Source organism: Heptranchias perlo, chromosome 4 (genome assembly GCF_035084215.1).
Source record: "Heptranchias perlo isolate sHepPer1 chromosome 4, sHepPer1.hap1, whole genome shotgun sequence".
In the NCBI taxonomy this organism is placed as follows: Eukaryota; Metazoa; Chordata; class Chondrichthyes; order Hexanchiformes; family Hexanchidae; genus Heptranchias; species Heptranchias perlo.
In genome coordinates this window covers 20819802-20835764 of record NC_090328.1, presented here as the reverse complement: position 1 = coordinate 20835764, position 15963 = coordinate 20819802, and the positions used below count along the sequence as shown (strand labels likewise).

At 45.0% G+C, this 15963-nt stretch overlaps 1 protein-coding gene across 8 annotated transcripts in view; it reads right to left on the bottom strand.

Annotated features, from left to right (window-relative positions):
- The window catches only part of LOC137320757 (teneurin-3), a 736578-nt gene that overhangs the window by 463294 nt on the left and 257321 nt on the right, over positions 1-15963 (bottom strand). For 4 of the 8 annotated variants that reach the window (XM_067982530.1, XM_067982537.1, XM_067982535.1 and 1 more), the window contains exon 1: positions 8364-8600. The exons of the other annotated variants lie outside the window; for them this stretch is intronic. In XM_067982530.1, coding sequence (XP_067838631.1) covers positions 8364-8571 — 208 coding nt within the window. In that variant the 5' untranslated portion in view covers positions 8572-8600. Of the gene's footprint in view, positions 1-8363; positions 8601-15963 lie in introns of those variants that run through there. 8 annotated transcript variants of the gene reach the window in all.

The following is a 15963-nucleotide window of genomic DNA, read 5'->3' as shown; positions in this document are numbered from 1 at the left end:
GTCCGACATCCAGTCTTGGATGAGCAGAAATTTCTTCCAGTTAAATATTGGGAAGAACGAGTCCATTGTCTTTGGTTCCTGTCACAAACCCCGTTCCCCAGCCACTGATTCCACCCCTCTCTCTGGCCACTGTCTCAGGCTGAACCAGATTGTTCGCAACCTTGGTACCTTTTTTGACCCTGAGTTTAGCTTCCGACCCCATATCCTCCCCATCACCAAGACCATCTACTTCCACACGTTTGCACATGTGACAGTGAGCCTCAACTGCTGAATATGCTTGATGGACTTGATGGTTTGACTTATAGGGAGAGGTTGGATAGACTGAGACTTTTTTCCCTGGAGAGTAGGAGGTTTAGGGGTGATCTTATAGAAGTCTATAAAATAATGAGGGGCATAGATAAGGTCGATAGTCAAAATCTTTTCCCAAAGGTAGGGGAGTCTATAACGAGGGGGCATAGATTTAAGGTGAGAGGGGAGAGATACAAAAGGGTCCAGAGGGGCAATTTTTTCACTCAAAGGGTGGTGAGTGTCTGGAACGAGCTGCCAGAGGCAGTAGTAGAGGCGGGTACAATTTTGTCTTTTAAAAAGCATGTGGACAGTTACATGGGTAAGATGGGTATAGAGGGATATGGGCCAAGTGCAGGCAATTGGGACTAGCTTCGTGGTAAAAACTGGGCGACATGGACATGTTGGGCCGAAGGGCCTGTTTCCATGTTGTAAACTTCTATGATTCTATACACATGAAGAAATTCAAGGGGGATTGCCGTGATTTTTAATCCATTAACGTTATTGTGTGAAACACCGAGGGCAGTTTGCCTGTGATGTTACAACATGCAAGGCCAGCGGGCAAGGCTTCCTGCTTCCCAGAACAGCAATATAGAAAGACTTGCATTTATATAGCACCTTTCACGACCTCAGAACGTCCCAAAGCGCTTTACAGCCAGTGAAGTACTTTTGTTTGAAGTGCATTCACTATTGTAATGTAGGAACTGCTGTAGACTATTTGCGCACAGCAAGGTCCCACAAACAGCAATGAGATAATGACCACATCATCTGTGATGTTGGTTGAGCGATAAATATTTGCCAGGACACCGGAGACAACTCCCCTGCTTGTCTTCGAAACAGTATCATGGGATCTTTTACGTCCGCCTGAGAGGGCAGACAGGGAAAAATCAGAGTAAGACTCAACACTGAGTATTTGTGGAATGATAAATATAAATTTCTACTAAAGTTTTGAAAGCAATATAATTATTGAAGACGGTGAAGGAGAAGATTTTAAGATGGACCAACTTTCTCAATTGTTTACTTTCCGTCCTCTTTATAAATATGGGCTAGGGACTCTACTTCCCTTTTTCTTATCTTTATACATTAGGAGGGAAACAAAATGTCTGCATCAGCACATTTGTCCCTCTTCAAATCATTAATTAAAGATTTTACAGGTGCTGGAGCTATCATCAAAGACAGCAAAGCTGCATTTGAAATCGAAAGACCAAACTCATCACTTAGAGAGGTTTGCAACACACTTTAATCAAGATGAACGAAGGAACCTCTTTCAAATATCACTCGAGAAATAAGAAATGTGTTCACTCTTTCCAAAAAGAGGCCCTCCTTCCCTTTTTGGAGAACTGGGGATATTTGAACTGGATAAATAAAATGGAGAATACCGAGTAAGGATCTTTAGCAGCGAAGCAGGGGCTTTGCTTGTAACCTTTTTCTCACTTTACACAAAACTGAAGCAACACAGGAAGAATGCTTCTCAGAGCAAATTATAAGTTATCTTATACAAACTATGTATTTTTCTATCAATACTGGCTTTGACCACAGCAATACCTCTGCTTTCAGACAGATTATAAACAGTCAGGCACTGATTATAGTAAGTCGTTAGTAAACAGGGCCTTCATTCCACACCCCGTCATTAATGTTCTTCGAAAAGACATAGACTTTTGGCTGATTGCTGGATGCGTGCTATAACAAGGCTATGAAATCTTGTATGAGGAAGATTCACAAAGAAACAGCACTGTAAAAAAAATTGTGGGGCCCATTTTTCCCAGAAATGAATATACATGAATGTGATTAGTACCGTGAGCAAACAAAGGACTCTGGGCATTCAGAGAGTGAGGTGCACCGTTTAGAAAAACTGGGGGACCCTCGCAGTCGCACTTTACATTTTATTCATGGGCAAGGAAAGAAAATTAAGAATTAAAAGCAAAAAATAAAAACAGAACAGCAAATGCTGGAAATCTGAAAGAGAAATAGAAAATGGTGGAAAGACACAAAATGTCGGTCAGCATCCGTAGGGAGAACAGATGGGTCAATGTTTCTCACCAGGCCTCTCTTCAAAACCTCCCTCGTCTGAAGGAACGCTGGCCCCATCTGTTCTTTCCGTCATCGCCCTCTGATCTGCTACACGTTTCCAAAAGCAAAAAGGTACGGTTCAGGTGGTTTTCGCAAAGTGAATGAATAATTGATGTTTTTCTTGAATCTAGGACATTTCCATTTCCTGGTTTGGGTCAATCCAGCCGAATGCTGGAAAAGGTTTCAACAAATAAGCCACCTTTGGGACAATATAGGCTTGGAATCTGTTGGGTCCTTGATCAAAAGGAAAAGAAGCACCAAGGTAGGGAACTAGAAAATCAAAAAGCAGACTTTATTTTAAAAATTCACGGAAGACAGAATGGCAGAGTAGATCCTCCACAATTTAAATTCAATCCCATGAAAGCAGCAAACTAAGTAGTGCCCCCAGACACTACCCGATTGCCCTGGGGGAGGGGGAGTGGGAATCAAAAAGGCATCCAAATGCAAAGTGGAAGAGATCACACTGTCACAACGGGCCCGTGAATAAAGGCCCGGCATAACAACATCGATCTGAAGGTGTTATTGTGCATTCTCAATGTAGAAATCTGCTTTGTGTTATTCAGTCCCAGAAATTGTTAATTCTATGCAGAGAGCGGCAGCTCAGAGTGGCTGAAACTTGTAAATACAACAGGTTCGGGTGTGAGACATGCCAAGAGTATTGTAACGACACGTTCAGATATGGAGCAATACTTTCACCACCATTTTCAAACACTTTAAACTGCTGCTCTCGACATAGAGTGAGGAATGTCTGGGATTGAGCAATGCACAGCACATTGGATACCTGGGAGCAATTGTAGGACAGTAATCTAATCATGGGGGTTAAAATGACGACAGAGAAATGCGAGAATGAAACTTAGAACTACCATCTGAATGCTGAGATTAGATTTTTTTTAAACATTATATAGAGAGTAACAAATGAATGTAGATCTTCGATTTTCTTTTTAGTCTCAGTTCTACCTGTAACCGGTGAACAATATACTTCACCATCCTGGGATTAACTATCCAGTAATTACCACACACTTACTGACAGTCTTTTTCTTCCCCTTTGCATGCATTTTGTCCTGACAACACGGACTCTTGCTGCGCAGTTCCACGGGTGCCACCTACAACCCTCTGGTACCTTGCCAAAGATGCAATTCTTAATGCGCGTGTCTAGATGAGGGGATGTGGGCCCCATATACAGTCTCTGAGCCCTGCTAATTCCAGCCCTCCAAGCCCAGACAACACTGTCCTATTTCTTAACTGTTGGATCGTCCTGCTTGAATTTTGAGATTTGGAAAGGCGTGTTCTTAGCACTGCTGTCTCATTGATGGATAAATCCTAAATCCGAACACCACATTCTGTTAAGGAGAGCAGCTTGAGATATATACAAATTAACGGGAACATGGATTTAGGCTGAAATTGTCCACCCGTCCTCCATCAATTTTTTCAGGTGGGCAGGGTTGGGAAGTGGGTGGATGACCTGTTCTGCTGGGTTTACCACCCACTCTTATAGCTGTCTGATTTCCTGCCAGAAGTGACGGGGTGATGTACCTTATGTCTGCTCATATATGGACAGGCATATTGTAAAGATATTCAAATGACGAAAATATATGCTCACTCTTGAGAACTGAGCACATAATGTAGGCTGTCACATCAGTGCAATACGAAGGGACTGGTACATCGTAGGAGGTGCTGTCTTTCGAATGAGATGTTAAACTGAGGCCCACATTGATGTTTGCGGGACACTGCTGTGTGCAAATTGATTGCTGCATTTCCCTACATTACAAAACAGTGACTATACTTCAAAAGAACTTCATTCACTGTGAAGTGCGTTGGGAATCTGTGAAAGGTGCTACTGAAATGCAAGTTCTTTCTTTACCCACTTAGCAATTGAGGTAGCTGTTTATTCAAATATAATCAGAAAATGACCACTGCGCACTTTAATGGCCAGGCTGTAAACTAATTGATTAGTTTGAATGAAGTTATAAATTGTGGGAGGGAAACTTAAGTATGGATATCATCTGAACAAAGGTCAAAGGACATCCTATTGATATTATCATATGATAAAAGTGATCAGAGGCAAATGGGAGATCTGCAACTTCCATGTGTCACTCTCTTTAGCTCTCTTTTTGATGCCGCTCCCAATTAGATGCATGATTTACACTGCTGAAAGGGAGGGAATCTGGCTGCATGCTTTTGCATTTAATTGAAGACCTGAAGGCAGCTCCCAAGGCCCATGAAAGTGTGAGTCTCCGATCCCATGGCTCAAGTGTCCAGAGCTCGGGTCCTTTATATGACAGAATGTAATACGCATCTCCCATCTACATCATTCCTGAAAGTAAAAGTGCCTCATTTCTCACCCTGAGAGGAGGGCACAAAGGGACAAAACTGGGAGAGAGGAAAGGAAATCAAACAATCTTTTTTCCCTCTGTCTGTTACTGTTGATTTTCTTTGAAATTTCTGTTTAAATGGTGAATACTGATGATATCAAGGGAACTAGCAGGAATTACAGGGCCGACAGTGTAAGGGAGCTGAATTAATATCAGTAGAGACCCCATCATTAATCTAAGGCACTTTATTGATTCTGTCATTTCAACTATGTGTGTTATTAATCCAACTCCCTCACACTGTCATAGACTGTCAGGGGCAGTAACTTCCTCGCCAGTTCACCCAATTAAGTCATTAGTATTCAGCATTTAAACATATTCAACAGAAACAAAGAAGAAAAAAAATCATTAAATCTAAACCCAATTTTTACTCATTTTGATCTTTGATTTTCCAATATCCCCTTTCTCTGTCAGAAAATGGAGTGTGGCATTGGGGAGAAAAGGGGAAAACTCCTCCTCCCCCTTCCCCCTCTCCTGCAAGAAAATAGTCTCCTCTCTTCTCCTGAAGGTGCTGACTGAACTGCTGCATAATTCCACACGTTTTAGCAGCCCTCCATCGCCGTACCTGACCAGCCATTCTTCATGTACATTGTACTGTTCATGTTGTGCTGGTATGAGCCTTAAATGAATTGATGGAAATTAAATACAGCAGTAATATAACCCCAGGGGGGTTAGAATGCCTCTCCTGGCCAGCTCAGAAAATATCTCACTCGATAGAAACCTTAAAGAGCCTGGAAGCAGAAAAGGGAGGGCCGACAATAGCTGGTTGTATTTGAATAAACAGCTACCCAAATTGCTAAGTGGGTAAAGAAAAAAACTTGCATTTCTGTAGTGCTTTTCACAACCTCAGGATTCCCAAAATACTTCACAGGGAACAAAGTACTTTTGAAGTGTTGGCAATTGAGAAACTGAACGATAATCAACTTTTGAGGGAGGGTGCCACATATATCTTGGCGTGACCTTTGACTTCAACTGAAGACATTGGGGGCGATTTTCATCTCAATAGCAACACAAAAACGTGCAAAAAAAGCCACTGCTCACTTGCAGCCTGATTTGATGCGATTTTGGAGCAGGCATCGATTTAGGCGGGTGTCTCATTAAAATATTTAAATCGGGTGTTAAGATCCATTTACTCGGGCCAATTTTTCTCTCCGAAATGCCAGGGAAAATATTCAGTTCCCAGGCGCAAGGGAGAAGAAAAGGGGCAGAGACCTTGGAGACCAGGGGTTCGCCCTCATTACATTGCCAAGGGATTTCCAGCATTTCAGACGCAAGCAAAGAGTAGAGATGCTAATGAGGTGGGAGGGGCACAATAGGCACTCTTGCATCAGGTTCGTCCTCCAGGAAGGGCACCCATCTTAAGGGGCACCCAGATGAAGTGGACTTTCGGCCTTGCAACCAGCTCCTGACAGGCCGCAAAGTTTTAGGTGCCAGAATAACGAGATGAGAAGGCATTTTTTTACGCAGCGAGTTGTTATGATCTGGAACGCACTGCCTGAAAGGGTGGTGGAAGCAGATTCAATAATAACTTTCAAAAGGGAATTGGATAAATACTCGAAGGGGAAAAAATTACAAGGCTATGGGGAAAGGGCAGGGGAGTGACACGAATTAGATAGCTCTTTCACTGGCACGATGGGCCGAGTGGCCTCTTTCAAAGCTGTCAGATTCTACGATTTTTTTTTCCTCTTTCAGGAACGGCGAGACAGGGATTCGAACTGGAAACCTTCTGGTTTCCGTTTGTAGACAGTAGCCAGAAGGCCACAAAAAAACGGAAGCCATTACTGCTGCCGCAAGCCTCTCAAGCCTGCAGCAGTGATTACACTTCCACTGATTGTGTTTCCAAGCGCAAGGTCCCTGCGCCTGGGGTACATCAGGACTTGGGTAATGACCTGAACCCACTAACACCGGCAGGTTCGGGTCATATCAGGTCAGGTTGAGCTTTAGAAGTCTCTCCAGTGCAATCCGGTGGCTTCAGTGACTGCGTTTGAAACGGCTATTGCATGTGGGCAAGGTTTGCTTCTATTAAAGATCTGATTTGCATTTAAGCGGATTTGCAATGATCTGCAATATCATTTCCCTCAAAAATTAAAATTAAGTTAATTACTGGGGAGGAGATGGAGGGGGGGGGGGGGAGAAGAAAAATCAATTTTTTAATAATTTTATCAGGAACAGAGAGGAATAAAATACAAGAGACCGCATATCATGTCCACTGTCTACTTGCCTCAGCAGCTACACAGTACACCTGTCATTAATACCTGATTTATAGTAGCAGATGTCCGCTGAACGAACACATGATTTGGCTCCTGTTACACAGTCTTAAATAAAGATCCAAATTAAACAAAACCCATTACAGGAATCAGTCGGACAAGATAAGGCTCTTCACCTTAACTTGAAGCACTCCCTTTAAATTAGTGGTGTGGCTTTGACCTTGATTTGGCCGTGGGTACGGGTCTTCAGAGAGTGACATGTCCCACTCTCGTGTCTTTCTGCAGTGAAGTGGACCTGGCCTCAGCCAATATCCCCCCCCAACCCCCAGCCCCACCCCACTCTCTTCCAATAAATGCGCAGGCGCCGTCCGCTGGCACTGTGAGCTTCTGAGCTCAACGCAGTCCCATGCGTCAGCGGGCTTGTGCCTTTTGAATGGGGATGTAAGCACGCCGACATCTTGAACTGGCTCAGTGGGTTGACAAGGCTGCTGAGGGGAGCTTTAAGCACCAGCAGCAGATCAGACCTAGGAAAATCTCTGCTGCTGTCGGACGAACCGCATGTTCACTTTGGTGCTGTTGTCAACTGCGCGGGCCCCTGCATCAGGAGCTAGCGGGCACACTCTAATGTTAAAGCTCCTGCAGAGGTGAAGACACCAAGGCTTTTTTGCTTTGGATCAAACCACTTACTCAGTTCAATGACCTCCAGAAACTGGTCTAACATCTGCACTTCACAAAAGGACACACCTTTTAAGCTGCTTTTAGTTCCTAATTGAGCACTATTTCAATTGCTTACATTAACTTTGCTTTTTAAGCATGATAAATTTGTACTCCAACCTCCAATCATCTCCCCCCTCCACCCTGCATCGTTAATAAACTATCCTCTACGGTTGCTCATCCATTCACAAGAATCTATAAATTTCTGCTGAGTTGCCTTGACGAAGAACGTACAAAGATACCTTTGATTTGCGGAAGGCCCAGGGGATAATTTTATCACAATGAGCTGTACATTTCGACGGAGAATACACAGGTGGCACGGCCGGATATAAATCTTTTCTCCTTCTTCGCACCCCCCCCAACTTTAACACCGAACCCATCAGATGCTCATTAATCTCCCAACCGTTCCTGCTCTCTCAGCCAGGATCGTCAGCAACGCCATCAGAGAATTTGCGAGTCAAATTAATCATGATTTAGACAACGGCTCCATCTTGAAGATGTATCCAAAAGCAGGATGAAAGTTTCTGGCATTATGCAGCTCGTCTGATGCTACATATTGATTTTGTGCAATTACAGTACTCAAGGACATGACATCTATGAAAAATATAAAAAAGGGACTTGTTCCTCCGAGGCATGAGAAAGAGAGCGAGAAAGAAGGAGATAGAGAGAGAACTGCTAGCTAGTGTACGTGGAATTTGAAAGAAGCTTCTGAACTCACCGTTCTCGCTGTCCGACTTGTTGTTTTCGTGCTCTGTGTCGGTCAGCGTGAGGGCCGAGTTGGAACGACTGGATAGGCAGGAGCTGCGTCCGGATTTGACCCCCCTGCCCCACAGCCTCATGGCATGCTCCGGGGACATCACTCCTTCGTTTTCCGTGTCGGCGTCTGACCCCGTGTTCACTGAGTATCCTCGGTGGGGGAGCCCCATCTCCGAACAGAACGCCAGCCCTCGTCGAGTGGCAGGCTCACAGATTCCCAATTCCCTCAGGGAAAAATTTGCCCCTGTTGTGGGAATAATAGTGGAAGTGAGCTTTGTTTTCCCTCTATCCTTCCTTTTAAAGTAAAAAAACAAGCTAAAACAAATAAACACACACACCGCACACACACACACACATACAGAGGTTTTGGATTCAGTCAGGCATCACAGAGAGGTGTCTTGTTAAGCTGATGGTGCGAGGTGGTCAAGTCCTTTTCTTTTGTCTGCTGCATTCCACAGCATTCACACACATCCCAGCAACTCAGCCCTGTTTTGTCATCTCAAGCCTCTGTCACCTACATTCAGGTGTCAAACAAAAACAAACTGGCAGGTATAGAAGAAGTTGGGGGCTGAGCGAATGCTTCACGAAAAGCTTCGGGACAATGGAGGGAGAATTGGACGGGCACAAAATGTGTGAAAGCCGATAGCAGGTCTTTGTCTCAACTCCTTTAAGCTTGACCACCGAAACAATGGTCTAGGGCCTTACCTAGAATGCATTCGTAATGACACCTGTCATGAAGAAGCAGGGGAGAGGATTGAAGGCCGAGATTCCTATCATCAATTTCTGACCATTTAAAAGAATGCTCCGTCCTCATAGTGTTCCAGACCATTACAGTGATGATAAAATAACTAAAAACAGCTCATCAGAGACTCTTTTAGTTCTGCATTCAGAATTCTTTACTTTTTAAAAAAAATTCCCCTCTATACCAGCACTTTGTTCCAGCAGCCTTGCATCCAGACGTCTATCAAAGTGGTTTTGTATCTGAACACCTCGTGTAATGCCCCGGGTGCTGTAGCTGTTCAAGTGATCTGTGCACCCTTGCAGGAATGAGTCGACCTTGCCTGAGAAAACGAGCTCAGTCATCTCAATCATTTTCTCATGTTCCAATTCTTGCATCTTGCGCATTCCCGATTTTAGTTGCTCCACCATTGGCGGCCATGCCTTCAGCTGCCTAGGACCTAAGCTCTGAAATTCCCTCCCTAAACCTCTCCACCTCTCTCTCCTCCTTTAAGAAGCTCCTTAAAACCTACCTTTTTGACCAAGCTTTTGGTCACCTGTCCTAATATCTCCTTATGTGGCTCGGTGTCAAGTTTTGTTTGATAATCGCTCCTGTGAAGCGCCTTGGGACATTTTACTAGGTTAAAGGTGCTATCTAAGTGCAAATTGTTGTTCTGGGCCTGTCACTCATGAGGCAGTGGGAGCACCAGGCTCAGAATTTTGGACACCAGCAGAAGCTAGAAGGACTGGGAGGATTTTCTGGTGTGAGGGGAAGGGGCGTCAGGCACTGGGCAGCAGTGGCACAGGGCAGGAAGTAACCTAACAGGGGTGCTAGGGTTTTTTTTTAAAAATCGAGGCTTGGCTTCCCCTTCAGTAACCATACCAAATAGGCAATGAACAGTTGGAGCATTGGTTCAAGTGTGCAAGTCACATGAATATGAACATTTTGGTGGGGGTCGGGGGGGCCTTCCACATTGGACAGGACAATTGTAATCCATCTGACCGGCGTGCAAGGTCCCACCGGCATTCAGGTTGGCCACCTGCATAGTGGACACACTCCACACTTCAGGTACACTGCAGGACTTATGGCGATATGCACAATTTTCTAGGGCGCAAGAGATCAGTTTGTCAGCAGCTGAGAATTGTTTGCATGTGGCCCAGCCTGACTTGCTCCAACTGGTCCATTTTATTCTCTGGAGAAATAACTGCTCACCATTCACCCAACTGAGCTCAGCATGGGGGTGCGTTGCAGGTATAAATTTATGTCTTGGCACTCCTGCAGCCCCACTTGACTGTCAGGGCCACCATTTTTAGTGCAACTTGAAGAATTACATAGAATTTACAGCACAGAAACAGGCCATTCGGCCCAACTGGTCTCATCTGGTGTTTATGCTCCACACGAGCCTCCCCCCTCCCTACTTCATCTAACCCTATCAGCGTACCCTTCTATTCCTTTCTCCCTCATGTGTTTATCTAGCTTCCCCTTAAATGCATCAATGCTAATTGCCTCAACTACTCCTAGTGGCAGCGAGATCAACATTCTCACCACTCTCTGGGTAAAGAAGTTTCTCCCGAATTCCTCATTGGATTTACATCATCATGTGAGCAGCCAGGCTTTCAAAACAGACTTGGAAGATTATTTAGATGTATAATGCTGTAAATAATATGTTAGAGAAAAAAAATCAGCATTCATTCCTTACTTGATTGTCATTACATTTTCGAGGACAGGAATCGACTATTTGGCGAGCAAGTCAATGCCAGTATTTTTCTCCACATGAACCCATCAAGTCTAATCCCTTTTTCTATTGCTTTTCTATCCTTTCCATAATGCAGTGTCCAAAACTGTACACAATTCTCCAACTGCAGACTAGGGTCTTGAACAAGTTTGGCACTACCTCCTAGCTTTTGAAATCTATGCCTCCAGATGTAAAAGCAAGAATTCTATTTGCCTTTTTATGGCCTTATTACTTACTTGTGCGGCTACCTTTAATGATCTGTATATCTGCACATCTAGTTTCCTTTGCTTTAGTTTAAAAACTTACTTTTTAGGGTGTATTTCCTTCCTCCAGTCTGACTTCCAAAATATATTGCTTCTCAATCTTTACACTGAACGTGTCCATTAATCCTTGGAAGTCTTGGGAGGAGTGGGTAGGACATTCCTCCTCTATTGTGATCTGTAGCTGGCCCTGACAGAATGTGCTGGATACCCTGACAGTACGTATTGCTGAGTCTCTGATAGCATGTGCCTGGGGGTTCCTGACAGTACGTGACAAAATTCCTGACAGAATGTGCTGAATTCCCTGACAGTACGCATCTCTGCGTCCCTGACAGTATGTAACCAAGTCCCGAGCAGCACGTGCCTGAATCCCTGGCAGCACATTCCCAATTCTCTGATGACAGGTGCCCGAGTCCCTGGCATATGCGCCTGACTCCCTGGAAATATTTGCCCGAGGCACTGTAAGCTACAAAAGCTTGGGCTCTCTGCTCACTGGTGTGGGCTCAGTATTCAAACATCAGTGAGAGAAAATTCAAATTCTAAACCCCCGAATCCAAAATCTGTTTAAATGTTCTTCATTCCTGGAAATAAGTAAATGTAGATTTTGGCGATTCTGTGTTTGAGAACCAGTAAAGGAACTCAGCATTGTGGAGATAGGAGACAGAGAAGGAGATGGATGAGAATATTGGAAATACCTATAAACTTGTTCACTCGCTCATTTCCACACAGAAACATTCCTCAATAGAACTTCATTCCAGCAGGATCTTGGCTGACTTAACGCTAACTCTGCCTGTTAATTGGATTGTTGCCCTGGTCACATCACCCTACACCACTCAGCATTATCTGGAGCCTGAATGTTAAATGGAGTCTGACAGTGAGACTCATAAATTATGAAAATCAACTGCTATAATTAACTGCAAATCAAACATCAGCTGTCACAGATTTGCAGCACAGGAATACCTTAACTGATTGCTTGTGAGACCTAATGAAGCGAAACAAATAGAAAACAGCCAAATATCGGTCTCCAGTGCAATGTCATGCTTCCAACAATGACATTGCCCAGCTCAGAGGGGACTTTTAACTTGAATTTTTTCCCTGAGATTTGCTGCAGTTCTGCAACAGTTGTTACAGTAAATCGTGGTGGTTTTTGTTTTAGTTTGTTAACCCTTTGGGCACCAAAACATCTCTTTCTTGAAAAAATTGTTCTCTTTAATTTTCTCCCACTTCTTCTCTCCTGTATTGCGCATTCCCAATTTTCATCGGTCCAGGACATGCCTTCAGCTGCCGAGGGCCTAAACTCTGGAATTCCCTCCCTAAACCTCTCTTTCCTCCTTTGAGATGCTCCTTTACTTTTTGGTTTCCTGTCCTAATATCTCCTGATGTGGCTCGTGTCAAATTTTGTCCGCTAACATTCCTCTGAAGCGCTTTAGGATGTTTTACTATGTTAAAGGCGCGATATAAATGTACATCATTGTTGCTGTTGTCTGTGTTGGCTCCATGCTGGGGTATGGCTTCTGTCGTTGGTCATTGTCTGGGTAGCTCACGCATGCGGTCGCTATTCGAATGTGAACCTCAAAAGCGAGCTTCGGTGGGCTAATTGACCACGGGGCGGGGGCTGGGGGGGGTCAAAGCCAAGCACGGTCCTGTCACCAGCAACCATCCTAACACGAGCACAGCTCGTTTGACAGTGATCAGGAGCAGGTCCTCTGGCTGAGCTTCCTCCCCCTTTGTCATTGTGGGGCCTTGCTGAGCACAAATTGGCTGCCGCATTTCCCTACGTTACAAACGTGACTACTCTTCAAAAAAGTACTTAATTGGCTGCGATGCGCTTTGGGATATCATGAGGATGTGAAAGGCGCTATATACGTGTAAGTTTTTTCTTTTATTCCCTATCTCAGAGGCACCAAGGTTAATTGTAGTGGTCACCCTACTGTAGCTCTCACTGAGATCAACAAATTCAGCATAGGCTTGTAACGCAAGCTAGAGGAAACATCTTTTTAACTTTTGAAATTGTCACATTCTCACTACAGCAGAAATCGATTTTCTGAAAACTGTTAAAAAAAAAGATGCTCCAGAAGACCTCGGGGCTGATTCCTGCTCTTTGCTGAATCTTATTCACCAGGATGATACAATTACCCTTGGTGTCTCTGGGCTGCAGAGAGGAAAATCTCCTAATCAGGTCAGAGGCTGGGTATTCTGCGGCGAGTGACTCACCTCCTGACTCCCCAAAGCCTTTCCACCATCTACAAGGCACAAGTCAGGTGTGTGATGGAATACTCTCCACTTGCCTGGATGAGTGCAGCTCCAACAATACTCGAGAAGCTCGACACCATCCAGGACAAAGCAGCCCGCTTGATTGGCACCTCATCCACCATCCTAAACATTCACTCCCTTCACCACCTGCGCTCAGTGGCTGCAGTGTGTACCATCCACAGGATGCACTGCAGCAACTCGCCAAGGCTTCTTCAACAGCACCTCCCAAACCCGCGACCTCTACTACCTAGAAGGACAAGAGCAGCAGGTACATGGGAACAACACCACCTGCACGTTCCCCTCCAAGTCACACACCATCCTGACTTGGAAATATATCGCTGTTCCTTCATCGTCGCTGGGTCAAAATCCTCGAACTCCCTTCCGAACAGCACTGTGGGAGAACCTTCACCACACGGACTGCAGCGGTTCAAGAAGGCGGCTCACCACCACCTTCTCAAGGGCAACTAGGGATGGGCAATAAATGCTGGCCTTGCAAGCGACGCCCACATCCCATGAACGAATAAAAAAAATCAGTATTTCATGACTCCCTACTAGAAGTGTGCACAGAAGGTGTCAGTTGTGGCTCAGTGCTAGCCTTTTTACCTCTGAGTTGGAAAGTTGTGGGTTCAAGTTCCACTCTCGGTACTTGCGCACAAAAATCTAAGTTGACACTCCATTGCACTACTAAGGGAGTGTTGCACTGTTGGAGGTCCCGTCTTTTGTATGAGACGTTAAACCGAGGCCCCGTCTGCCCTCTCAGGTGGACGCAAAAGATCTCATGGCACTATTTCAAAGAAGAGCAGGGGAGTTCTCCCTGGTGACCTGGCCAATATTTATCCCTCAACCGACATCACTAAAACAGGTTATCTGGTCATTATCACATTGCTGTTGGTGGGAGTTTTCTGTATGCAAATTGGCTGCTGCGTTTCCTTCATTACAACAGTAACAACACTTCAAAATTAATTCAATGGCTGTAAAGCGCTTTGGGACGTCCTGAGGTTGTGAGAGGCGTGGTATAAATGCAAGTCTTTCTTTTCCTTCTGCATGTCAGGCATCAGGTAAGGACAGGAGCAGGCTTGTCTGTGATGCCCACCATTGTGGAATAGTCTGCTGACAATCACAATCTAGGCTCACAGGTGGATACTGTCTCATCAGCAAGGTGCTGTAGAATTGCCAGCACTCGTGGAAGATTCAGCACCTCGAGGGGCGGAGAAGATGGGAGAAGAGAACACTGGCCAAAAAAATAATTGCAAAGAGTTTTCTAGCTTTTGTTACAGAGGCAAGGACCCTGAGTTCAGTGCCTTACAAGACGTTTCAGAGCGCTATTCACAATGGCATATTTGATAATGTCAACACATTGCAAATGTTTGTACTGCACCAAATGAAGTGTATGACTGGACTGTAAACCTATGCCCAAAATGTGGCTCCTTTGAGTCGAGTTTCCAGAGGTTCCATCTGTTTCAAGAATCTAGCCTGATAGAAAATTCACCAGCACCTCTTCACCTGCTGGCTCCTGGGAATATACTGACAGACGGCATTGTTTTGATTTTGACGCGGAAACGCTACTGCGGGCCTTAAAGTGTTAAGGGTCTAACAGCAAGAAGTACAAATCGCGTGTTCGGTTATACATCTTGTAACATGGAATTGAAAAATCTTTAAAACCAACAATCAAATCAATTGTAAACAATTTTACAACACCAAGTTATAGTCCAGCAATTTTATTTTAAATTCACAAGCTTTCGGAGGCTTCCTCCTTCGTCAGGTGAACGATGTGAAAATCAAATCAATGACAGCATCGAGCATTTATCCTTGTTAGGGCTGCCTGTTTTTCATGTCCTGAAGCTTTGTGAAGTTGGGCAAGGGGGGGTGGGGGGAGGGTGCATAAATTTCATTGAAACTCTTTAGAGTCTGTGCAAAATAGCTCCAGGAAATATAGCTGGTCCCCCCAACTCCAAGGGAAAAAAATCTACTTTGTAAGAATGTGCAGCCTCCACCTCACTAGTGAGAAACTCTCCAGTACAATCTGAACTGACTCCAGCCTTTTGGCTGTATCGTATTTAAAAAGTCTTGTATCCCGTTTAATCATAATGCAGCATGAGTTTTGCTTTTGAATCAAACACCCTTGTGCCTACTGATTCAGAAACTCACCGCAATGAGTCCTTGACAAGACTCCCCCCGATCGCAGTGGAGACTGCTCCCTGAATGCGGCGGAACACCCCAACTTCCCCGATCGCAACTGAAAACTCCCCACCTCCACCCACGCGCCCCCCCCCCCCTCCCCCCGATCGCTTCCGGATTCCTCCCCCCACAGACTGCCGGGGACTGTTCCCACAGGTCCGCGGCTGCAGCCTCCTGCTCCTGCCCTCTGGCCAGGCAGTGAATCTGGCCAGGACTCCGGGAACTTTTATTTAAATGAGGCCCTGCCGTTACGATCAGCCGGGCCTCCACATCCCCGGACTCGGGGCTCGCACGGTCCGATCCCGCCCGCCAACCCCCCATTTTAAATCGGGGCCACAGTGTCTGTACTATAGATGCTTTAAGAATGAGCAGAGATTACGTTTTCACCCCGCCCGTCCTTCTTTTTGCATCCCTGTGC